The following is a 26,902-nucleotide window of genomic DNA, read 5'->3' as shown; positions in this document are numbered from 1 at the left end:
ATGGAACATGTTTCTAGCAGGCAGAAATAGAACTGCTAAGGCGATCAGGCTGATACCTCAACTGTACACACATCTTGGAAATTTAGTGTAGAGTAAGAGCTTAAAAGTCAAGTCACGGAAATAGTTCAAGAAAGGGATGTAGAATATATCTCTGCTGGTTGCACTCCTGGTTTTTGAACAGTCTATGAGCTCCACAACTGATACATTTTGTCTAGCAGTATCACTCGGTGGGATGTGGTGGCCATGTGAAAATGGTGCTTTTATACATTTATAAATGCTGTTTGTTGCCCCAGCTTCTTTCCTTAAACTTGCAAGTCGGATAAAGTTCTCCTAGGAGGTAATGAACTAATTTTGTTTTCTTGGAAGACAAGAAGCCCCAACACAAGTTATTTTCTGTGAAGGTGGTGTTTGCCATCCTCCCGTATTCGGTTCTGTTGAACTGAGGTTACGCTTAATGCAGACTGATCGTGCTTCAAGGCTGTTGCCTCCATCCTAAAAAAGGCAAAACAAGTCCAATGAACAGGGATATAAGGTAGATCTGGATGTATTATCTTGTAATTCTCTTTGATAAATCCAAAGTTAGGTTTTGGAGGAGGGTTAGAGGCCAAACCGCTGCTGTGCCTATCAGAATGAGTCACTAACTAGCAAAGTAATTGCATTGATTATTTCACACCCACAAATTACAACAGAAAATACTTTGCAGGAGATGGAGGTTGTACTTTTCCTACAGGTTTCTGTATAATTAATCTACCATAAATGGTGGTGCTTTAGAAACATCTGAACCCTACTGTTGAGCATGGTCTTTGCGTGCCAGTTGACCACTCCTACATGGTTTCAGTGTTTCTCCTGCTATTGCTTTGGTGCTAATGAAGGTTTTGACGACACTGCTGTTGGAAAAATTCAAGTCACGTATTCTGCTTTTGTTCTTAAATTGTAACTCTGTTTGCCTGTCTTTGTTGAGGGCATTAGGAGTTTGAGCAGCTGCATTTTGTATACCTACAGCAAAACAGCTCCCTTGTTAAGCAGAACATTTCATAAAGGATTAAGAAGGGGAGTTGGCTGAGCCTTAGGGGACACTTTTGACTCATAAACAAGAGGCTGATTATCAAGAGACTGTACTTGTTTGTGGAAGAGGTAACTGAGCAGGCTTTCTTCTCTCTTGGGTGTCTTACCTGGTACTTCACCCCATCATTTCTACATTAAGTCAATTTAAAATGTTTTTTGTTGCTACAGCTTACATTTGCACTCAGTAGATGTTTGGGGATGAAGAGCAATTTTAATAGAAAATTACTTGCTATGCTTGGTACAAGCAAACTAGTAATAATTGGAGTCACTGGGGCAAGTTGTTGCTCACTGTCTCTTGTGGGTTTCCTGTAACTTCAGTTTACAATCACCTCAGTTAAACATTGGGTTAAGATTTGAATTTAATGTCAGGCTCTCAAAATGAAGATTGTCTATACACTGCCTCTAAATACAAAATTATGTAGGTAGATTTTTAGATTGTTTGGGGTTTTCTTCTATACATCTTGCATTTCAGAGAAAACACCAAGCACTGAAAAATAAATACTGTACAAAAAATGGCAGTAAAAGATTGTTTGTTTGACTTAAATTCATCTCCCTGCCTGATCTGTTGCATAGTGTAGAAGTACCTTTTGTTATTCTCATGATTGACCCTGAAGGCCCAGGTATTATTCCCTCAAGTTTATTCCCTCAGCAGGTTTACATGATCACTTTTATTAGGTGTTATTTGTGATATTACTGTACATTTTAAAACAAAAAGTAGATTATTATTCACTACATAGTAAAAAATCTTGGATGTCAGATTATAACATATTGAGTTGCCATCTGTATCTTATAGGAAGATAATATGTGATTGAAAAGCTTCAAGAGATTAAGAGTCTACTAGGTATAGCAGTACTGTTCTGTTTGGAGATTCAGATATATAGGTTAAGCGTGATAGTAGTCCATAGAAATACAGACACTGGGATGTGTCTGTAGTCTCCACAGGGAAAAGAGTTTTTTTCCTTTGGCCACATTTGTAGCTCACTAAAATTATATTGTTCATTGTGTTTCTAAAACACAGAGATTTTTCTCTGGGTTTGTTTTCCCCTTCATTCTTAGCAGTTGTGTTGTAGAGAAGGTTAAATTTAAAGCAGAACCTAGTCACAACAGCAATATTGGGGGAATGTGTCTGCAATGCCAAATGCACAAGTCTTGAATTAATGTGAAAATGAATATAAAAAAAAAATCTAATGGATACAGGAGTGGATCATTTAAATTTAAATTGCCCTAATCTTAATTGAGTATCCAAGAACTATTTACAGCAAGAAGAGACTGTAGAGGCTTGGAAGAGAATCCTGGAGGAACAAAAGTATGCTTGTGCTTCATCCTTTTAAATTCCAGATTTTACTTGGCCAAAATATAAACTTTTTTAAATTGCCATTCTTCTATTACTTTGCAAGGCTTATGCCACAAAACCCAACAGAACACCAATACGCTAATCGGATTTGTGGCGTCTGCCAGCACAGCTGACAGCCCCAGGAGCCACAAAGTTTTCTGGAGCATGAGGGGAAGCTCAGTTGAGCTTCCCTTCTCCAGGGATGCAGTCACTCTGTTCATCCCCTGGGCACTACATGGAAAAGGGCTTCCTCACAGTTCCCTGGGAACTGGAGAAAGTGCTAGGTTACAGTGGTTCCTCCTAGTGATATCTCCCAGACTGTGTTGCCATCCATCCTCCTCCAGTAACAGCACAGCATCTTGCTGCTTGCAAGATGCTTGCAAAATCATGCTTAGTGATTTGGCTGCAGACTGGTGGATCTGGTTCAGTTTTGACCTCGGATGTGGTACACAGAAAAGGATGCGTAAAAGGATATTGTTCAGATTGCAGAGTCAAACGTCACATTTTAAAAACCCTGCAGGTAGTTTGCTTATATACCCTTAATTTGACTCCATTGGGTGTCACTCTTATGATCATAGAGTGTTCCCCATTAGTTGTCACCCTTTTATTCCACAAAACTTTTCCATAGTTCAGTGGATGGGAGACAGGGACTGCCTGTATATACATATACATGTACACCCTGCACTATGCATTGTGAAGTACAAGGGGGTACACCCTGTTTGGTAGGGAGGCACTTACTTCCCTTCCTGTATGAATTCTCTGGATCATCTCGTGTTGCAGTTGTCATTGGGAGTTAGGGAGGTGTTAGGTGGGAATTTTTAGTGCACTGTGTGATTTACTTTTTGTTTGGTTAAGTACATGAGAGAAGAAGTAGTAACTAAAATTCAGAATAGAAGTGATGACTTCATTTCACACTCACAGTGGCAGAACTATAAAAAATGTTTAACATTTGCCACTTCTTTAAGTGGTTTTCAGGTAATCAGACAGGTTTAATATGTGTTTTAGATGAGAAATTGTCTTAAGAGTCCCAAAGCTTAGGAGAATAAGAGCATAAATTTTGGCTTGAGGGAGATCAACTTCACATTGATCTAAACTGTTGTCTTCAGGTTTACAATGTATTAACAGAAGAAATATGTGGAATAGAAAATACAGTGGAGCCTTCCACATCCCAGTTTCTGGGAGACTGAAAGGTAACAAACATCAGGATAGGTATTAAATGTGTGCTTCATCTGGAAGGAAGATAGAAAGGAATCTTAGTAGAATAAAAATTGTATTCCTGACCTAACACGAACTTTTGTGGTTTGTAAAACAGTTAGATGAAAAGTTCTGCTTCCAAAATACATAAAGATTTGTTCATGAAGATATATCATTGTTTCATCATCACTAGTATTTATTCCCAATTTAGGCAGCTGAAAAGTGAAATAAGTCCATTTTTTAGCTACTTGAAAATTTTTTCTAGGTGTTATAAGGGGGAGGAGGTTTCTAAGGTAACCTACAGATAAATAAGTTTATTCCCAAAATAAGGGAAATTGAATTTCGAGAACATGCTGTAACTTCTAGTAAGATAAAGTTGAGAAACAGCCTTGAGGCTTAGCTGTAGTACATCTACATTTGTTACCTGTAGTGTTTTCCTGGAATTCATTGTATAGGAGTACATTCAACCCAGAAATTTTACCTTGGAATAGATGAGTGAAAATATTTTTAAAATGTAGTAAAAGTACAGTTTTGTTTACATCAGTGATATCAGCTCAGGGTTTTCTACATTTTGCAGATCTTAGCTTATTTCATTCTGAAAAGGAAAAAGTAATTATAACTTGCTTACGGCTCTTCATGATTTTTAGATGATATGTGAATATTTAAATATAGCAAAAATTATCTGCTAGTGAGAAAGAAGCTCAGGAATGCGAGGCTGAGGTTTCGGATTTTCTCAGGAAGAGTGGAAAATTTCCAGATAGCTTTATATTAGTAAATATTGGAGATGTTGTGTGTCACATCTTCATTTTGATCAGATTGAAGTATCACATCAAGGTATTGTATGGTGTAGTGATCACTATAAATTCTTAGGTAAATGGTGTAAATTAGTGCATCCAGTGTGACAAGTGCCTTTAATTCATGAGACCTGTGACCTGTGAGACCTGAGGCCTTATCATTGACTTTGTTAATGCTCTAATTAAAATAGTGCATAAAGAAATACTAGTTGTTTTATTTTAGATGTATATTAATAGTGCAACTATTTGTATGCCTCTGTCCCTAAGGAAAAGTTTGGGTGAAACAGGTCTGTTTTGTTTGTGTTCGTAGGCGTGTCATGAATGTAGGTGTTTTTCTGCTTTCAGGCATAGTACATTATTCCTGGTTCTCTTCAGTACACTAAATATTTTTAGTAGATTTTGGTGACTTTGTTCCAGTAGAGATCAGCTCCATCTGCTTGCAAATATGGAGCATCACATTACCAGAATGATTTACTATGTCCCTGATTTCTCCTGTCCCAGTTGAGGTTTCCTAAAGGACATGACACATGACTTCTAAAAACTTCTGAAAAGCTGCTTTCCAGAAGTCATACCTTTAAGAAAATCTTATTTTGGCCATCTCAGAATGTAAGCTACTAAGGTCACACCTTACTCTTAAAAACCTTATTTGTGTTGTCCTGACCTTAAGGTAATGTTTTGAAAAGTTTTAGTCCATCTTCCTTTATCAGTTGGAGCAAATCTGCATTCTCTGTCCTCTGAATTACCCTGGCTCTTCCCTCTGACAGGAATTGCCAGCTGTGGGTACCACACCGAGGATACTGAGGCCCCAGAGCAGGTGCTGCAGGGCGGGCAGAGCCTGAAGCCCACACCTTTGTGAGCTCACCAGTGCCTGCTTGCCAACAAGGTGGCCATGTTGTGGCCTTGGCAGGAGGAAGACGTGACAAGCATTGGGGTCTATAGGGAGTGAGGAGAGGGGATCGGTTGTTGGAAGGCCTGTCAGGCATAAGGGCGCTTGGTTGCAGAAATTGAAGCTGACGTGGTAACTGTTGTCTGGATATTGTCCTGCGATGGAGAGGAGGTCAGGGTCCAAACATGTTAGGCACGCGTGAGCAGAATCCTCCTCTGTGCTTGGCAATGGGGGCCTCCAGCAGGTGAGCAGAAAAAATACTGAGGAACTCACGGCAGATGAGAAGGGGGTTAAAAACAACTTGTGAAAAGTTGGATTGTGGTACTTGGTGTCTTGAAATGAAGCAGGATTTTTTCTGGAAGGCTTTAGTCACCTGGGAAGGAAGGATCGAGTAGCTGTGTGGGAGGCAATTTGCAGGCAAGTGTACTCCTCTGCAGTAGATCGGTACATTTTAATGAGGTAAGTATATTTGCTCCGTTTTATAGGATTTGCTTTGGACTTGAAGTCTGGAAGTCATTTTAAATAGACTGCTTTGAGATGTAGTGGTCAGGTGGAAATATTTAAAGCATATAATATGGAAACCCTGTATTTACAACATATTTGTAGGATCTTAGAAGCTGAGCTGAAAAGATTGCCTCTTTTTCAGAAGATATTTTTAAGAGTAAATAAAGCTCATTCAGAGGATGTAAAAACAAAAGTGATGTTAGAAACTACTGTAGCTATGCAACTTTATTTGTTTGCTTATTTACTTACTTACTTGCATTTGCAGCTGTCTCTCAGTCTATCCCACCCTGCAGGAAAGGTTACCTTCACACTGACATCCTTCTCCTCTTCTCCTCCCCTTCCTGTAGGCTGTGTGGGGCTGAATGGGGCCATTTTTTAGATGTAGGTTCCCCTTAGAGATGGCTTTCCAAGTGGGTGGGAATTCTCACCCGCTGATAGGGAGGAGGGGAAGGCAGCGCTCAGGTCCCGCACCTGCAGCAACGAGTGCCTGTGGGAGGGAGGACTGAGGTTGTGCATTACTGTGCTTGCACCCATCAGAGGGGATGGGGGAGTTGAGTCCTCTTGCCTCAGGACCAGAGTTCACTTTTTCCATTGAGAAGGCAGTGCCTTTCTTTGACCAAAGATGCCAGCAAGATGCGTTCAGCTGATGCCCTAAATATCAATCAAGCATAAGCTTCAAGTCTGAGAAATGTTCCATGCTTTCTGGTATTTATCATTTTGACTTTTCCAGTTCTTTCTTTTTCTTGTAGTCGTGCTCTCTCTTATGTGTGTCTGCTTTTTCCTCCTTCTTACTTAGTTTGATATCTTGTCCTTTCTTAAGCTTGATTTTGCTTTCCTTCTGCTGAGAGTTTATAGTAGCTGTAGCATAACTTCAAAAGGTGGATCTGCAGTCTTTAAAACAATCATTGCATAAATCATTAAAATAACAAAGACAAAATAAACATGTCCTCACCAAGTGAAGAAATAAATTCCAAGGGCAGTATAAGCATCTGCCGATCTCCAGTGTGACTTCCTCTCTTCTTCCAAGACTTTCTGCAAAGTTTTTTTCCGCCTGCTTTAATATCTTTTCTCTAACATTTTGAAAACTTCTTAAAGAACTGTTTTTTTTCTCTCTCTTCATTTTGTACAATAAAGCTGGGGAAAAAAAAGAAAAGGCATTTCTAGGGTTTTTCAGGACCTCCGTAGCTATGTTCAAAGCCTTACTAAATATTCTGTACTAATTTGTTCTGAAAATCTTGCGTTTTGTCTCTTCCTGAAAATGTCACCAGCAGGTCACAGGCAGTTGCTGATGAGCAAAATGTCACCTTTTGGGACACCTCACAGGTTGGGAAACCCATAGAGAGTAAAAGTGAACTCATGGTGCTGCCCAGATCTTTCACTATGAGCTTTGTCTTTTGAGAGAAATTTTTAATCCTGAAAAGATGTGGGGAGAGACTGGCAAGCAGTTTCAGAAAGTTTCAGAATTCAGATGTTATGCAAAATTTTGACAGGATCATGAAATGAATAGTGGTATTACGCCCATTTTACACAGAGTCAAATTGAACTGTGGAAAAGCAATTTGTTAGGTTTCACAAATTTGTGACTAACCAAAGGGCTCTGGTGATTTATTGAAAGTGTTGAGGTGTTAAGAAAACAACTTCTGTGTTTGAGTTGACGTATTACTTTAACAATTTGGTTTGAGGGAGGAAAGAGTCATATTATAAAGGAAATACTAATTTATCTAACCATCCTTCATTTCATTTTGGAACGATGTAACTGGAAAGCCTCGGTTATGGCTTCACTTACCAGTAATGATATAACATAAAATGGACTCCCAGCTTTAAAGCAAGCTGGGTCATTGAATCTCTAGGGCTGGGGCTGGAGGAACGAAGGAGCTGGGCAGGTAGGGTTGGACCTACCTCTCTGCATGTGTGCCTTTTATACAACAGAGCTATAGCTTCACCGTCACTGAGGACGGCTTTGATTCCTCTTTCAAATAATTCTGAAATAAGCTTGCTGGCAGATATTTCTGGATTGGGTTGCCTGGGATAGCTGCTAGGAAAAGCACGTTGTGCCAGGCAGCTGTTTGGAGAAAGTGGTGTTGAGCAAAGACTCTGAAAGTCTTGCAATCAAATTATTATATTGCATGAGAAAATACCAAGTAGTGGAAAGTTGTGTTTTTCAGGAAAAATTGCACAATCTTTTTAAAGTTACAACTGGCTCTTCCTCTAGGAAGCTAATGTTTATAAGCTGAGCAGCTTTTTGCCTCACTTTTATGCCTTTTCCATGACATAAGCATAAATTCTGTTAAAAATTAAGTGAACGTGCTTCTAGGTAGCTTTTGTACTTATAGTAAATTTTATATATGAACTGGCATGAATTTTGAAGGCAGTCTTCATTATATATCATGTACCGGAAACTCAGCAGTAATTGTTTGGTATATTTTATTGCGATTTTGCTAATAAATGCTGATGCCTTTTCTTCTGTAAGGATGTAATCTATCCTTCTGCAAAAGTATAAAGCATGAAGGTTGGGGGAACACATATAGATTGGGGATTGAAAAAGTGGAGAGTTGTTCTCTTATTTGTTGCATTTCTAATTTTCAGGAATTCTTTGAACATGCAAAAAAGCTCTGGGATGATGAAGGTGTAAAGGCATGCTTCGAGAGGTCAAACGAATATCAGCTGATTGACTGTGCACAGTAGTAAGTATTTCCTTTTCTGAAATTTATAAGCAAGAAAGTGATCACCTGTAACAAGTTAGAAAATACATTTATATCATTAAGATTCAGGAGTTTTGCAATGCAGCAGTCAACGTTTTCATTCTCTGTATAAGCAGAGCATGTGTAGCAAAAGTAATTGTTTCACCATAGTTTGCCGTTATTATACAACTAATTATGCTGCCTCAGATATTTCACAGCTAATAAAGATGAGTATGAAAAAATCACCTTAAATAACTTTAAGTATCTTTATTCCACTCAAAATAAATTTATATAAAATAATTTCAGTTGAAACTATTAAGTTTAGAAAATGTAGAGCCAATCTAAGGAAAACACGTTGTTTAAAATTCTGAGACCCAGACAGTGCTGAAATTGCTCTGTTTTTTCACATTCCGTTAGAACCTTTGATATTTTTATGTAACCAGATGCATACCTGCACTACTAATATATTTTCTAGGAGGAAAAAAATATAAACAGTATTTCATTAAAGATGGTATTCTGTCCTTCACATACATGAGGTGAAGCGGTACATGTGTGTGTAACACAGACAAAATCTGTAAACAGCTTCAGTCTGGTCAGAAATGTTCTGACAAGAGATATGTAGTAGATTGTGAAGGTGCAAAACATAAATACATAGTACATTGACGAAAACGTAGTAGTCAAAAAGAGTATATTAACATTGCAGGGCTACAAACTCAGCTGTCCTCAGTAGCCACATAAGTCTGAATTAGACTTTGACTAAAAATATACATTTCATGTGAACTGCTATTGCAAGAATACATACTCTTACAGTTGCTATGTGATTTTGGGTTTTCAGGGAACACACTCGAGTGTGTTATGATTTGTCTAATTGGCAGTATGGTCAGCAGCAATGCCACAGGTCTGTTCTAGCACTCAGTGGTTTGCTTTTCTGTTCTCTCTGCTCTTGGTGCTGAGCCTGAAGCAGAGGAAACGGTCCATGTCACTAAAGGACTTGTCGCGCTTCTGTCACAGTGGGGAATTTCGGTGTTGCGGGTCATAGTTTATTTTCCCTCTTTCCAGACCATTTTTGGGAAAAAATGATTCATCAGCACATGGAAGTGAGGGAAAATTAGGTATGTGCATGAAGGAACTCATTTGACCTCAGTGGACTGAATTTACCAAAACTTGGGCATTTGCTCACAGACTGAAGTGGCTAGAAGTTAAAACTGTGGTTGTACACAGATAAAATTAGACAGTTGTCCTAAAATGTGATCAGTGTGTTTCCCCTCTGCCCTCACCCACCACCACCACCATCATACAGATCTGAGCTGTGCTTGCTGAAAAGTGCAGACTGACTGTTTTATGATATCTATTAATAGACTAAAATAAGACATCGGACCAAGGAAATAAAGTAATGACACATATTTGAAATAAATTAAGGTAAAACTTACTTCACTGATCAGTAACAGCCAATGTGTCTCCCAATCCTGCTTTGTAAAATGGTGCTGAAAGGATCAGAAAAAACAAGGAAGACACTGAATTACAGCAATAATGGTAGTGTGATTTTCCTTAAAAAAAAAAATTATACCTGTCTACAGCCTTTGACAAGGAGAATGTTAAATCTCATGTTATGTCCAAAACCAAAACAGAAATGGGGATAAAAAATATATCTAGGATTAAGTCCACTGTCCTGAAACATAAAACTGTATCCTACTACCTTTTTTCCTAGAAGGCTAGGGGAAGTTTATTAGGGCTTTTTTCTATGTCTCTTCCCTCTACATCTTCCACTGTCTTGATTTTGGTTTTTTCTGAGATTATTTTTTATAATAGTAAATACAATCTTTGCATAATTCTTCATGTTCAAGGCCCTTTATGAAGTAGCATTTGATACTTAAATGTTCCTTGAGTGTATCTGTGCTTTTCCTTTCATGATTTACCTGAAAATGTAACAGCTAAGTGACTTACCAATGTTTGCACGCTTTCAGTCTTAGAGCAGACACTTGAAACTCAGGAACAAGCAGTGTCATTGATCTGATTAAACAGCCTTTTCCTCACAGGTATTGATGATTTAAAACAGTCAAGTGTCATCTTAATAGAAAGATAGTTGCTAAAAATACACCCTACTTTTATCTGCCCCTCCATCATTCCTTGAAAATAAATATGACACTAATAGAGTCAATGAAAAGGAGTTTTAAAAGTTGCTGTGGTTTTGCTGCATATATGTTTTATATACTGCACAACAACAGTAGTTACTTTAGCCGGAAGAACATTTTTGTGCTAGCATTGGATGAACCTTTTTCAGGTTGGTGGGGTCACATCCATCTCATAGCTGGCAGAGCTTGTGAGGCTGGATTAGAAATACAGTTCTGATACCTACTTACAAATTCTTTTGTACACTTAGAAAATACTGAGGGTGAGGGTGCTATCTTTGTGGCTCTGCAGGAGCTGGTGGCATTTCTCTCACAACGTTTCTATGGTCATCTTTAGCTGGTAAAGGAGGAAAGAGGAGTGTAATGCTGACACAGATGCTTACTGTGGGATTTTGAAACATCTGCAATGTTTCCATTACACTGGCCTTAGGAGAAAGCATCCCACGCCATCAGCTAAATCCTAATCTTTTACTTGGTAGTGAAGGAAGAGCACTGTCAGTAGGTCACCACTTATTTCTCTGCTTAAAAAAAACCAAAGCAAACTCAAAAAAATCCCAACATGTGTTAAAAAATCATTGGACTACAAGTTGGGTGGCTGACTAAAACACTAAAAAGCATTATTAGCAAATTATAATGTCAGCGGCCAAACTTGCTGACTGTTAAATGAGTTACAAATACAGTGTATTTTGGAATAGTTTAATTTGGCTACGGTACAGAGCTTCTGTATTTTTAAAACTTAACCTAATTTTCTTTATTACTGTGGGAGAAATATTTTGCTGGAATCAGAAGTAGTAGAAAGCCACAGAGGCAAATGTTTTATTTACATTATGCCTGAAAGTTGATTTTCCTTGATCTTCAATGCCCTTTTAAATTACTAGGGCACTGTTCCTTCACGGGAATGAGAATGAGGGCCTGCTTGTCAGATCATTTTAATATTCTTACATGAGTCTCCGTGTATCTGCACTTCTTTCATTGTTAAGGAATACGTTTAGTGCACACATCATGTTGGTGCATCATGTGATAATTGTAATAAATACAAATCTGTGACCGAGCCAAGGGCTAGCAAAGATCAGAATTGTTCTTTATCACTAGCTACAAAGACATTTATGTAACTCTTGGAGGGGGAAGTATTGCATGGCTATCAAACATCTTATTGCCTTAATGACCTTCATATATTTCTTCAAGATTAATATCATAAAGCTGGCAGGTTATTGTTTTCCCTGTCTTCTGGTTTAATATTTCTTTCAAGTTACATTTCAAGTTTAATCTCAAAAACTGATACTTAATTTGAAAAGTTGATTTGATTTAGTAGTGTCCCCATTTGACTTACCCAGATTTCATCAGGGTTTATAATGATAAATCTTACATCTAACTTACTTTGAATTCTGTTTTAACTGTGATTTTTGTCTATATTCATATACTTTAAATTCAGCAAATTCTAGGTCTATAGGGGGTCTTCATATTGTGATTTAGTGCTGTCTTGACATGGAACTGACTAGTACATAAACAATAGACAAAAATATATTAATTTAAAAATTTCTTGTGATTCTAGGACAGTGTCTTAAAAGGTAAAGAGTTTCCCATAAAATAAGTACAACTCCATTTTTAATATTTCAGTTTCATCGTACTAGTTACTGAATGCACAAATTCTATTGTATCCATGGAAGGGAACTGCAAAGCAAACTTCTTTAAATTTAGAACAGATCCGCAATATAAGAAAGATATTAAGCTCTTAGAGAGTGTCCAAAGGAGGGCAATGAAGATGGTGAAGGGCCTTGAGGGGAAGCCGTCTGAGGAGTGGCTGAGGTCACTTGGTCTGTTCAGCCTGGAGAAGAGGACACTGAGGGGAGATCTCTTTGCAGTCTACAACTTCCTTGTCAGGAGGAAGGGCAGCCACTGATCTCTTCTCTGTGGTGACCAGTGACAGGACCTGAGGGAATGGCCTGAAGTTGTGTCAGGGAAGGTTTAGGTTGGATATGAGAAAAAGGTTCTTCACCCAGAGGGTGGCTGGACAGTTGAACAGGTTCCCCAGGGAAGTGGTCACAGCACCAAGCCTGACAGAGTTCAAGAAGCATTTGAACAATATTTTCAAACTGTGTGACTGTTGGGGATGGTTCCCTTCCAACTCAGCATATTCTGTGATGCTGTGAAATAAAAGTTCAGGTATGATGGCCTTCAATTAAAAAAATGACCCACAAAAAAAAGTTGGTGAGTAGATTATGTGTCTTTACAAACTTCATAAATTTAAGTAAATTAATTTATGTGGCAATGAAGAGATATAAAATTTCTTTTTAACTAATAGCATACCAAGAGGTAGAGTTATATGTAGTAACCACCTGTTTGGTGTTAACAGTTGATTGACTTCACTCTAATGCGGGTGAAGTGGTTTCTGTAGGATAAGCCACCTCTCTTCACTGCAGACTGTACCATGTGCTAATTGGTGGCTGCTCTAGCAATCCCAAATAAGCCACTGAAGTTACTTTTCCTTGGAAGTCAAACACATGTGCCCAGAGACAGCAGTGCAGTTGAAAACCTTTATAGAACCCCCCATCCTTGGGGGATATCAGGCACCCCCAGTCTGGTGGTGTCTGTACCTTGTTTCAGTAAGGTAAGCATTGAGTTAACTTAGTTTTGGTTACTCCACTGTAAGTTATTCAGTTGACTTGGTAAAATTAGTTGCAGTGATCAGAAAAAAAGTGTGGGGATACTTACAGTGCCTAGACATTGTCAGGGAAAGGTGATAGTATTAGAGCAAAAGAGTAGACAAGCAGAACTAGGCACTTTGGAAAGGGGAGAAAAAAGACAAAAGCAGAACATCTGATTATCTTTTTAGGTCACACACAGTTTGCAAAAGACATTGTTAGAAAAAAAATAACTACTCTCAAGTTCATTGGAAGTTTCCAGAGTTGAATTTTGTCCCATTGCATTGACGTGAAATAACATCATGTATGTGTTAGGGTGGCCCTGGCTGGAAGAGTTGTACTTCAGCTCACTGAGTTCCTCAGTATAGGAAGAAGACCAAGGACTTAAGAGAACCCTGCCTTCAGCCAGTACTTTATACCAGTTTGTCTATCAGCCTTCTTTCCGTGATAAGATACACCACTTCTGATATACTTGGTAGTGAAGGCCTGTATTGGTCTCTATGCGAACATTTAAGATAATAAAAATTGACTATGCAAGTTCTCAGGAAAGCAAACACAAGGGGTGTAAGTATGGCCAAAGAAAATTGATTTTATATTTGAACTAGTATACATAGAAAAGACACACCTCATGTTATTTTTCTTTGCAGTTATTGTATCTTGGAGAAGGCTTTTGTCCAATTTCTGAGGCATCTATCTTAGTGTTAGTAATTGAAAAAAAAGTTCTCTGTGTTGTTGTCAGCAGATTCAGTTCTTGATGTGAGAAAATAGGTAATTTTTTTTTCAAGAGCAGCTCTTCTTGAAACCAAGCATGTTTCTGACTTTCCTTGCACTCTTCTAGACATAAGATTTAATTGCTAGTATGGACATAGATATCCCTAAATTCCAAGCTGCCTTGGTGTTGTCTGCTTCTTTTATGTAGTGTGGCACTGCAGTCTGGTGTATTGATATATTCTTTCTTCATGAAAGGTTATGAAGCAAATGTGTATGAATATATGATAAATTAGGCTAAATGCTATTATTATTATTATTATTATGATTATGATTATTGATGGTGGTGGTGGTTTTATTGTTACTGTTATGATTATCTAGAGAATATTATTTTTAAAAGCAGTGATTCTTTTAAAACTTTCTAACTGCTTATTTAAATATAGGGCAAATACTTTTTGCTTAGAAAAATGAGAAAAAGAATTCATTCTAAATGTTTCATGTAACTAGATTTTAAGAACTAAATTTTTATGATAATACAGGAAACCATAATGTGATTTTTTTCCATCTGAAATTCTGTTCTGGTTTACATATGAAAAACTCACTGTGATGATGGGATTCTTCTTAAGATCTCACGTGAAGTATCACTTTCAAATCTCAAAAATTCATTACTTAAGTTAGAAACAAATTTTACTGCTGAATTCATGAACAGATTTTCTCCACTTACGTGGTTTAAACTACAAACCGTACCAACCAGTAAATTGTTATTTAATGGTAGAAAAAAAGAGAGGTTATATTTAGAGAGTAATTACTGTAGCCTTTCTGATGAGTCTTCTAAACAGAGGTAGTTGCCAGATAGGACAAAAGTCATTCTGCAGTGTGTAACGCTTACATTTTTCACTGTTTACTGACTAATAGACCACACTCTTGAGAGGCAGAATTGTGGTTTCTTAAAATATGCACTGGGAATTCTATGAAATAACCTTTTCATGTGTTGCTGTGATTTTTTGTTGATGCTGTTCCCCTTTTTGGCCTCACTTATGAAAAAAAAAAATCATTAGACTCTACCAATTCTACCTTAATTTTGGTAATCAAAATGTGACCATGATGTTATAATACTAGTAGTTTTAAGTACAAAAATTTGAAAAAAAAAGCAGCTGCAGAAACCCCCAAAATGCCTTTGTATTTTCTGTTTGGAGGATGAAGCATATGAAAATACCATTCACAAATAGGCAGAATGGCATATGGGCATGCACCTGCCAGTTTTAGCCACTTCAGTTCATAAATGCTTTCCCTACCTAGAGAAGACAATAATACTTCTCAAATAAAAAATTAATCAAGAGGCGATGGTTTATAAACACAGGACCTCTGCCTTTTAAAAATCAATGTGACAAATACTTTTTCTTATTAGCTAATAACCGTTGGCAAAGCCTTTGAGCAGCCCTAGATGCACTGCACAAACATAAATTTAAACCATACATTTTCCCACATGCTTCTCTGTGTATGACTGGGTCTGTTTTCTGCAGTTTTAGAACTTGCAAAAAGTTGAAAATGTAAAGCAGAAAAATATAAAATATTCATTAATCTCAATTTAAAAGAGTATTAAGGTCTAAAGACAATGTTATGACAGGTGCATGAAAGTACACTTTGGCTCTTTTTATGTTTTATTAGACATTTTTAGTTTCCTTTAAAAAATACAACATCCTCCCTAGTCAACAAATACATCCTCCCTAGTCAACAAATATTTCAGTTTTTCCTGAACACCTGATGAATGGTTTTCTTAATTTTTTCCTGCCTGTTTGCACGCACAGGGTAATAATAGGTGCAGGATATGTTGGTGCAACACAGCAACTCAGCTGATCCATTAAGTGAATTGGAGGATTGCAAGTAGGTCTCTCAGCTGAGCTTGTCTGCATTTAGTTTTCTGTATTGGCATCCTGTATTTAATTTGGAAATATTTTTTTCCATATCCCTTCTGCAGAGGTAAACTGCAAGGCTTGTGTAATTGTATGTGCAATACACACTTTTATAGCCCAAACAAAAGTCTGCTAAAGAATTAAGACACTCAGCATCACCCTCAATGTATATGCTCTTAAGGCATCAATATCCTTTATAGCAAAACCAAAGCGTTTTGTTGCATTTATTACTAAAAGAGAAAAGACTGTGTTTATTTTGCATCAATGAGGACAGCAGTGAGGACAGACATGAATAGGTACTGGTACAGGGCTGAGTCAGTGAACTGGCACAGTGGGCCAGTGTGACAGGCAAAAATGGCCAGAATCTGGGATACTGAGCAGCAGGAAAGGAAGGCTTCTCTGTAGGACTGGACTTCACTGAGGGACATTTTGTTAGAATTTTGCATGTTAAAAATAACACATGGTCTCATTAAAACATAGGAATGGAAAATAGCAAAGTTAATAAGCAGACTTTGAAAGTTGCCCTGAAAGTTTATGTCTCATCTAGAGTACAGATAACTACCAATACAGAGAACCTTAAAACCTCTGTATTCCCTACTGGCAAATCAAAGAAAGAGTAAAACCAAGCATCGCTTACAGTAAACATGCTGATACAGCTTAACTCCAGATATCCTGATTGTGAATCATTGTACAGCATCAGCATCTCAAAATGTCTTAAAATGAAATAAAACTGACGATGTTGGTTATCTAGAATCTGCATGCAGGATTTATGAGTAGATTTCAGAAGGAAGTTTTAGGTCATTCTGTCAGTTGTGGTGTTATTTATATGTTGTTCTTGGTTTAGGACTCTTCCAGTGTATGCGTGGGAGAAAGAGTAAACTATGACCAAAGCCAGCTTCATTATATTGCAGGGAATGTCGAGAGTCACTTATATTTATTCCACTTCTCCAGCTTATGTCAATTGATACAGAGTTTAGTTGAATCTGGTAATTTACAATTTATTGTCAAATGTGTGCATGTTCTTGGTGGCAGAGATTAGTTGGTTAAAGAATACATTATCTTATTAATAAGCTTATCGTTATGTAACACAAATGTATTTTAGATTTTTTTCTGTGGGATTTTTTTTTTACTGTGCTCTAGAGAAAAATGTGTTCTATATTCTGTTATCTTAAACCTAACCTACTGTGAAATGCTTGTTTACGTAATAAATTTATTATAACAGCTGTATAATAACTGTAAATTGAATGCTCAAAAAAGAAAGAAAATTTAATGGCAGATTATACAGGATACTGTAAAATTATTTACGCTTGGGGTTTGTCTTTGCTTAAATGCATTTTTCCACTTAGAGATGGTCAGCTTTTCTTTTTTCAAGTAGATAGTTTCACATGACAGGATAAAGAAAGACCAGGAGTCATATTTCTTCCTTAAGGAACTACTGACTGGCCAGACTCTGCATACACAGGCTTCTCTGCACTAATATATGTACACAGCCGTGTTTATATTAGGATCTACAAGAAGCCAGGGGTTTGGGTGGTGGTGTTTTTCTAAATTAACACTGCATCAACAGATTTGGAAAAAGAAAGATGGTGGAATGCAGAAGTTTGGAAATAAGAAAATAAAATACGGTTTATACCGTGCTGGAAAAGTGTAAAGACTAAGCACCTATGCTTGAAAAATAAATTTTACACCTCAGACTAAACCAAAATAGAGTCACTGTATTTGTCAGTCTGGTTGTAATCCCAATTTTAAAGCACATCAAACTGAGAGACTAAGCAGTTCAAGGGTGTCTCTCTACTTCTCATAATTAAGTTAAAGCTAATTTTGTTCATTTTAATACAAGACAACAGTGATACTGCCAGAATTTCTAAAAAGTTTATTTGACTTTAGAGAAACTGTTTCAGTTATGTCTGTTGTAAAAGTATTCTTTCTGATTTAATTAGAAATGTTTGTTATATTGTGGGGTTTTACATAAAATTTAAATTGAGCCTAAATTAAGCAGTGGAAAAGTAAATATCTATAAGATATACCAGTAGACTTCTGTTTAATGGATAGAGCAAATAATTGTCATCCAGAATAAAATTTTTGAAAGTTCATTTGTTCTAGAATTTGTTCAAAAATTAGTTTTTCCTCATTTCAGTACTCCCCTGACAATTCCTCTATTTGTAATCAAACAAAAGACATTAATTTAAGCAGTTTTCACACCCAAGTGCTAATGCAGGAAAAGGTGAACCTTGAAATCATTTGTATGTGTTTTCTGAGGAAAACTCTCTGTTTTGGTTTCCTTTCCTGGCCATTGCAGGGGTTGGGAGTGGGTTTTTTGTTTTTCAGATACTTTATTTCAGAAATAAATTGGACTGAATATCAAAATGTAACCTTTAAGTGCATTTTTCTGACAAAAGCCTGCTGCTGCACTTCTTGGCTCTGTGTCTTTGCCTCCTTGCTATTTTTTATCTGTGTTTAAGAAGCCTTCACTACCTTTCTTATGGTTTATGTGTTTGGAGTGGGAAGATCTGCATTCCGGATGTTAGCATCCTGAAAGTCCCGTGGTACAGATTTTGGATAATTATTCTTCATTAAGTTTCTCTCCAAATGCAGTGTGAAGAAGTTAAATAGTGAGCATGGATGTAATTGCTTGGCCTCCACTTATTTACTGTCACAACTGTGTCAGACCTATAATTGCCAACACTACTATAGCCATTTTTAAAAAATAGTTTTTTAAAGAGCAGTAGAGTGTTAAGGAGCACTGTTGCCGCTGGGGTTTATTCTGTTTAGGGAATGTAGAAGTAAGCTTCTTTGTCTAGTATGACTTTTATTTTCAACCTCTCTGCAGTTGGTTGTCCTATTACCCTACCTTGTCAGGATCTTAGAAACCTTTTTTCCAGCAAGTTTGCCATAAACTAGATTTTCACCACAAACATAGTGGGTTCTGCTTTGAAAAACTTTGTCTAAAGAGACAGATGCCAATGAACAAACATTTTGCTACATTCTACAGAACTGAAGTAGTCATAGTAAACTATAGTTCATTACATCAGCATTGTTACTTTTGTTCAAAGAAAAGAGGTTCAAATGTAGTTATTAGTTTTTCCTGAGTTTCATTTTCTCTTAACTATATGAAAGTCTTTCTGTTTATTTTTGGGGGTTTGATGTTTTGGATTTCTTCTTCACCTTTTGTTATGCACTGGTTAGTCACCTCTTTCCTTCCCTGGTTTGTAGGCAGCTGATGTTTGTAGGGTCTGACGTCAAGGTGAGAGGTTCTCCAGAGCAGGTTGTGGTGCAGAGTGCACATCACTTCCTGTCAGTGCCAACAAACACAGGCAAAATTTAGGTTTTTGACCTGATAGTACTCCCAAAGTAATAATCAGCAAATTATAACGTGTAGAAATTACAAAGGTGAGATCTCTGTTACAGCTTATTCATAGAAATTGGTTAACTTACTTATTAAATGCATGATTCTGTACCTCTGTTAGGGAGATCATCATAATATACAATATGTTGAAAGAATGATTATATGACGATTTAAAATTATTTTAGGAATATTCTTACATAAGTTGTAAACAAGTTATACCTATTTGGAGGATGAAAGGAAGACGTAAGAGAAGACTGTAGTTGGACAAAGATAATAAATATGGGTTCGCAAATAAAGCCAAAGTAGTAAAGCATTAAGTATTTTTTGTCAGGAATGCAGTCTCTTATGTCTCTTTAATGAAGGCAAATATTAAATGTATGAGATTGCAGAATGTCGAGGGAAGTTAACCTATGTCCTGATGGAAATGAGCAAAATGGATGTGGGGGAAACCCCACCACAGGAGATCCTGGAAACAACAAAAGAGAAACTTTGCTAGTGAGATCATCTATTTCCACACCATACGAGGAGCACAGCACAGGTGAATCTTCAGAACTTGCGTAAATATACAGTTACATTCTGAGCAATTAGCTAGTCTGGCTAAAAGGCAGTTACAATAAAATTGAGATAAGTATGGATACTGTGAAGTTATCAGAAATTTATAGAAGGCTACAACTGAAATATAGGAAAAAAAACCTATAACAACAAAGAAAAAAATCCAACAAAAAGTAACCTTATATAGGCATTCTGTGAATTTCTTTAGAAAGGAAGTTATTGAAGGACAGTTCCAAAATATTTGATCTTCTGAACCCTTCAGCATGTGTGGTTGAGCTTAAAGCAAGTGTTTTTCTCACAGTCAAGACAGGTTTCTTCGTCTCATTTAGCCTCATTGTTCCAGAAGATGGGTATTATCTGCACTAGTAGACTAGGAGCACAACTACACTTTTCCCCAGAGGAAAAATAGTAAAAGTTTTCCAAGTAAAAAGTCCCAGTTTCATTCTGCCTCTAGTGGAATTGATTGCAGTTGTCTATTTAGTGTGGACCTCAGAGTACTGGGGCAGGAATTTCTCTTTTAACAGGTGTGCTACTGTCTTCATTGCCTGCAAAACAGAGAATAAGCTCACTACAAAAAATGATTGTCAAGAATAGTGCTCTGTAAACACAACACTCAGTATTTCCCTGTCTACAGAAGTCCGTGAAAACCTGTGAAATAGATCATGACTTCTTCAGAGGAGTCAGTGGCTTTCTCCAACCCCTGAAAACTTATGAATTACTGATGTTTCATCAATTTTCTCTCTTAAAATGGAGTCAGAGTCATATCTTACTATCACACTGTTTTGGAGAGATTTAAACATAAAAGCTGCTTTTTTTTCTGGAGCTTTTTCACCTTATATGTGTGTAACAGTTATTCCACACAGACTGGAAGTCTTCTGAGCAGAATTCATCATGTTTGGACTTCAGTTGCATTGGCCCTTTTCCTCTGTTCAAGCATACACTGTTTTGTGGTCTTGATCTAAATGTGGTGGCTGACATACTTCCCTTTTTTCTCTCCACTTACTAATAATACCTGCAGATCCGTTTCTTTGCTTTACTCTGTTTTGTTTGTTCGTTGTTTTATTCTTGATAGATTGACCATTTGCTATGATATGGGCCTCTGGGCTCTTGAGATAGAAGGTAATATGTCAATTTGGTCAGTCACAGTGAGGTGTCTTGGATATCTGCTTGAGTATGTAATGTTGGCTTATCTACCTACTATTCCAAATCCTTCTTTGACCTTTTTTTTAATAATTTCATACTTTTCTACTTTATGTATTGATGTAATGAGACAAAGCATAACAGCAGGAGAAAAGGGGGAGAAATGGACGTTTCTTTCAGAACAGATGTTTTCATTTTTTTAGTAAATCCATTCTTGCTTCATGATTCTCAAGTGAAAAGAATCCATCAGAAACTCTCATTGACGTATACTGAAAATTCCCAAATGTTGCACAGTGCACATAAATATTCAAACTATTGACAAATCAAAGATTAAGATTTATACGCACTTCTGCTTTTAAATAGTTTAAAAGTAGGTAGGTAACATATCTCCTTCTCAGAAATAAAGTAACAAGTAGAACCTGGCTTCAGGATACAAACTTCCTAGAACCATAAGCCTTTAAAATATTTATTTGTGTGAAGTCTTCTTGTCTGTAAAAAACTACCTTTTCAAGTAAAAGAAGCATTTCTTCTCCAATTATATGGCCTCAGCTGAAGTTTTTATATCTTCAAGTGCCCAGTTGGATGAGGCACTTGTGTTCATTTCTGAGGAATGTGAGGACTCTTCATTTATTTCTCTCTTGCCAAGAGGTGGAATAATCAAATCTTAGTTGTTTCTCAGAGTGAAAATAGGAGAGGACATTGAAATTAATCTTCTGTTTGTTGTGTGCTGGAGACCAATAAGGAGTGAGAAGGAAAGGAAAGCTATGGAATTGCTTGACTTTCAGCATGCTTAGAACAAGAAAAGCAACAAAAATGCTTCTCATCAACAGTGGAAGGTTTTGAGTGACATGGGCTGTGTCAGGAGACAGTGCACAGCACAACCAGGGCAACTGGCTGTGCAGAATAGGTGCTTCCCTTTATTTGCAGCTGTGTCATTGTCTTTTTTATTTCATGATGGAGCCCCAGACTGGGTTTTGCATTTCTTCCCAGGAGCTGCTCACGTGTTTAAACTCAAGACCTTTCTCAACACATCTCTCCTCTGAGGTAAATGTAATAGAGTTGCAAGTATCCATTCAGATCTGTGACTCACTCATCTGCATACCTTGTTTGGTGCTCTGAGCTAAATTGACTTACCAGTTGTGATTTTCTGCAGTGAAAATTCCATATTTTTCTGTATATACAGTTGTGTGAGCAACAGTGCATGTTTTACAGATGTGTAGGTAATACAGAATATTTCTCCCCAGAGAAATATTCTGTATCCAGATCTCCTACCAACTTGAGAAGGTAAAAGTGCTCTGGAAATAAACTGTTTTCTCTCCTCCCCTTCCTCCCCCCTACCTAGTTGGTGCATCGAATGGGGTTCTGCCTCTTAGTTCCTCATTTTGCACAGTTTAGTCTCCAGCTCATAAATATTTCATGGATTATTTAAGGGGCATGCCTTTCAGAAGAGTGTGCTGAGATGTGGTATAGAGCCAAATCTGTAGCTTCACACTGTAGTCAGATAATGCAAGAGACATTCTGCAGACTTTGAAACAAGGTATGACAGTCCAGTATTGTACATATTCCTAGAATATCACAAGCAGCAGTGTTTTGCCATTTTAGAAACAAAAATCCTTTTAAGTCACTGCATGACATTCTGTTCTTGTGTGAGATTGAATTAGAAGTAAATTGGCTTTGGTTTCTTAGAATGACTGTGCCCATGTTGCATTGCATTCCGTTCACAAAGCTCAAGGCTGATTTTTGTTCTGCTGTTGTAAGTTGTCTTGATTACAGTAAGATAAAATTATATGGAAACTGTTTTTTTCACTGATCTTATTTGTTGGTTTTACACCAGCTTATTGGTAAGCCCACTTAGTGAAAGTGTATGGGTTTGAGAATCTTTTGGCTCTTCTATTTGTAATATTTTCTTCTGTTTAAAGAATGGGACTAAATTGAAAGCATTCCTCTTCTTTTGTTTGAGTTTTATTTTGTTGGGGTTTTATCCCCTACTCACTGTCTTTTGGAAATCATGGCAGGTTGCTTTCTATTTTGCTTTTTAGTAGCTTGAGATACAGTTAGATGCCTTTCTAAGGATCAATCTGAAATCGTGTGATTACAATGCACAGTAATGTGAATGGCCTGTTGTTAGCACTGGTTAAGAAAGCTGTGACAAATCAGCAGTGGAGATGAAGGGGGGAATCGGTTTACAGCTAGGAAAACTACCATGGCAGTGGGATTGGGCAATCAGTGTTCTCTTGGTGTGTTTTGTATTGCCCAAATGTCAGTGTTTCTCAATAACTTGCTCATAGGAAAAGGAGTCTGGGGAATTCTCGATGTCCAAATCACAGAACATGTGCTATTGTTTGAATTCTCCTCAATTTGTGAGCTCCTCACAGTAGGCTGTAATCATGTATCATGCTGATTTTTGGTATCTGTTATGCATTACTTCAGTTTCTTATGACTTTCATCTTCCTTATTTACACAGTGGAAGCAAAAGGGCAAATTAGATCAGGAAAAACAGCTTTGAGATGTCGCTTTGCTGGGGAATGCATTACCTGGTTTGGCCTTGTAATCCATGTATTTCAGTTTAGCTCTCTGTGGAAACAAAAGGGTAGTGCCTTCTTTAAGATCTTGTAAAAGCTGTTACCATGTTTTATATTAAAGGTTACTGTGGAGGAGTCATAGGCTCTTTCAGTACAGTGCAGTCATAGATACCAGTTTGTCCTTCTCATTGCTGTGAAATAATTGTTGGTGCCTCTCTTTGCCAAAGACATCATTATTCTGTCTAGAAAATATCAGTACAGCTTTGGTACTTCCTGGAAAGTGTTTGGTGTGCTACAGATACAGGTCTGGTCCTTCTCAGTGCTGTTTGTACAGCACATCAAATGAACTCTGCTCCATTTCACTACAGCTTTAGATGAGAGCAAATTGAAAGTTTATAAGAACTAGGATGTGAATACTAATAAATCAGATTTAGTGAAAGTAAAATGAATGCAGCCAAAATCTTTTAGTTCCCCTTTATAATTTAAATATTTTAAAATTTTGTTTAATATTGCAGATGTTTTCAAGTTTTTAGAAAAATATTTACATTAGAATTAAGAACACAAGTAAAGCAACATAACTAGCTTGTCTAATCTGTGATGCACAGATTGTTGCAAGATCCTCTAAACAGGAGGGGACAATTTAGAAAATTATTGAGGAACGTTTTTCCCTAAGCAGCTCATCTCTTTGTCTATCTGATAAAATACACCATGTTGGAAAATGATTAGCCCATAGTTTTTCTTTAATGTTTATAAGGACCACTGTGTAAAATGTGACCAATTCAAACATCATTAAGAACCATTTTCCCTATCTGTAATAACAGTAAAACTGTGTTCAGGAGTCAATGGGTTTTTACTGTGTGCCAAATGTAGACAAAACCTGAGTTGTTCATTAAGAAATACAGACACCAAAGAGCTTTTAAATGTGGTAAGTCTATGACTAACATTAATGCTTGTAGAATTGTTGGGAACAATGTAGATATTTATGTAGATATTTTCCAGTAATGGCTTTGAGGGTTATTTGCTTTAGACTATGTAAAACAAACATAATACAGCCATCCAAAGTTCAAATTCAAAGCTCCTCTTAATAGAAAGTGTCTTCCATGAAGAATGCTTGAGAGGAGCCACACTAGGTGATAAGAAAGCACTCAGACGTATTTACCTTGCCAAAGAATATTGTCTTTAAAAGGTTACTCAGTAGTTAGTTCAGAGTGCATTTCAGAAGCATCAGTGAAGGCAACAGGCCAGCATATCCATCGTATCACTTAGAAGAGTTCATGCATGAGCTGTTTATCATGGATTTCCAGTGATTCAGCAGCCTAGGGAGAATGATTTGCGGAGAAAATTTGGGACTCTGAATTGTTAGATGCAATAATCTGTCTCTAAAACTGATAACGCAATGTAATCTGTGGCTATTGCATTTAGAATAGATACAGGAAGGCATCTCTTCTTTTAATAAATACAGTGCAGTTGGCAGCTTTTGAATGGAGTGTCCTTCTGTAGGATTGACTGCTAAGATTATATATGCTGTTTAGTTTCCTACTGATTAAATTATATTACAGTTTCATCTGCCATCTGTCCATTTTAGGCATGCAAAGCAATAGACCTGGGAGGACTGTGCCTTTTAGAAAGGCTTCGCCTTTTCTCTCAGGTTTTATTGGAAGAGGAGCATGAAAAGAGTCACACCCTTAATCAACATGGCTGCATTGATGCAAGGGCTCTTCCTAAGAGCCAGAAAGGCTCATTCTAGTGCAGACAGGGCCTTGGAGAAACACAGTCAGTAATCTCCCCCACCTACAGGCTGTGGTGGGGATGACTTTTTGCATTCTTAGCGGTGGAGCAGCCCCACTGCAATCTCTCTCTTCTTGCAGCCAGTGCAGCCACTCTCTTCTGTTTGTCCCATCTACTGCAGACAGTGCAGCATAATCTCCTTGCAGTTAGAGAAGACTTTCGGAAAGAAAAGGGACTTTTCAGAAGAATTGAAAAGCTTGTCATTAAAGTTCAAATTATTTTCTTTATTTTGTAGTTCAGAAATATCCTTTTTTCAGTTGGCTCAGTCTTTTTTACTTTTTTGTTTGTGTTTTTTTAGGTCTGTTACTTGATCTGACCTTTTAAAAAACCTCTTTTGTGTGGCTTTGATTTTTATAGTGGAATCCATTCTGGTGTAAAAACACAAACAGTGTAGGGGTTCACTTTCATATATAATACTTCATCATCTTAAAATATATTTTTTCTTCCAGTTGCTCTGGTTGGTAGTTGAAAGCTGCTAGAAAAAGATCTGCATGTTTTATTTGTGATATGATAGAACTGGAAAGGCAAGCAATTAATAATGATAACAATTTTTAACGTAAACTTGTTTTCCACTGGTGAGGCTTATACTGTTTTCTTTGTCATGTAGCGAGTAGTCCCAGTGTAAATCATGTCTTTATTTAAGGTTCATGTTTAAGCAGTTCTCAGAGTTGTCACTGGATTTTCAACCATCCTTGCTGTTTTTAATGTGGATTTTCCAGCTGATGTTAGGAGGCTTTGCCCATATACTGGCTGATCTGTGCATGTGTGGCAGCTAGTCCTCCTAAAACAAACATATTTCTGGAAATTCAGAGGTTATTTTACAAGAATAATTTCTGAGGGCTAAAAAGTATAGCACAAATGGTAATACATTTGAATTCCACAGTAGCTGTTTATGGGAAGTACTGATTGCATTTTGCAGTTGCACCAGCCAACATTTGTAATTCACAAATATGCCATGTCTTATGTTTAATCTCACAGCATGGTACACTACCACCATGTATATTGTATTGGCTTGCTTTTATTTTACTGCTTACAATATAGGAACTTGGGAGAAATGAAAGTCCTTAGGCCTGCCTGGCATATCTGCTGCAGCAGCCAGTTTCTTGACTACGTTTCAAGGTGACAGCCATAGCTACCACCAGACTTTTTAGTTCTGAGGAGTGGTCCTTGGCCCTCTAGAGCTGGACTCCACCACTTAATCCCAAAGTTAGTAAAAAATTGAGTTCTCTCAGTTGAGAAAACTGCAGATCACTTCAAAAGGTCCTTCCTTATGCATCCTGACACAGGTGATTACATGAGCCATGGCAGTCCTTTAAAATGTCATGCATAGATAAATTTGGTCTCTGTTTCTTCCCATGCTTGAGCATAGAATTGGTCAATAAACCTTTCTCTGTCCCCAAAGGAGAGAGGTCATTAAACATGTCTCTGTATCCCTTTGCTTCATCAACCCCAACTCTGCAGCAGATTACCAGATGGCCACAGGGCATGTTTTGTAGCTACAAGATAAATATAATGGCAAGCAATTTCCTTCCATCAGTTAGGGACACGTATAAAAATTTAGATTTATTCGTCAATTTAAAAAAAAAAAAATCCCTGAAAACCATCTTCATGAAAAACACTGCTTCATGCGCCAGATGGGAGAATGTGCTTCCCTTTTTTTAGTGTAGAGCAGCCAAAAAATGATTTGTGGTTCTAAAAAAGTTGTA

The 26,902-nt window shown here is 37.3% G+C and overlaps 1 protein-coding gene across 6 annotated transcripts in view; it reads left to right on the top strand.

Moving 5' to 3' along the window:
* GNAL (G protein subunit alpha L) overlaps positions 1 to 26,902 on the top strand; it is a 190,221-nt gene that overhangs the window by 125,376 nt on the left and 37,943 nt on the right. For 5 of the 6 annotated variants that reach the window (XM_017819499.1, XM_017819498.1, XM_017819502.1 and 2 more), the window contains one exon: positions 8,362 to 8,459. In XM_017819499.1, the coding sequence (XP_017674988.1) occupies positions 8,362 to 8,459 (98 nt within the window). Of the gene's footprint in view, positions 1 to 5,294; positions 5,517 to 8,361; positions 8,460 to 26,902 lie in introns of those variants that run through there. The other variant, XM_017819501.1, reaches the window with a different exon arrangement.

Source organism: Lepidothrix coronata, unplaced genomic scaffold (genome assembly GCF_001604755.1).
Source record: "Lepidothrix coronata isolate B3197 unplaced genomic scaffold, Lepidothrix_coronata-1.0 Scaffold75, whole genome shotgun sequence".
Classification (NCBI taxonomy): domain Eukaryota; kingdom Metazoa; phylum Chordata; class Aves; order Passeriformes; family Pipridae; genus Lepidothrix; species Lepidothrix coronata.
Note: the sequence above shows the minus strand (reverse complement) of the source record. Positions and strands in the feature narration are given on the sequence as shown.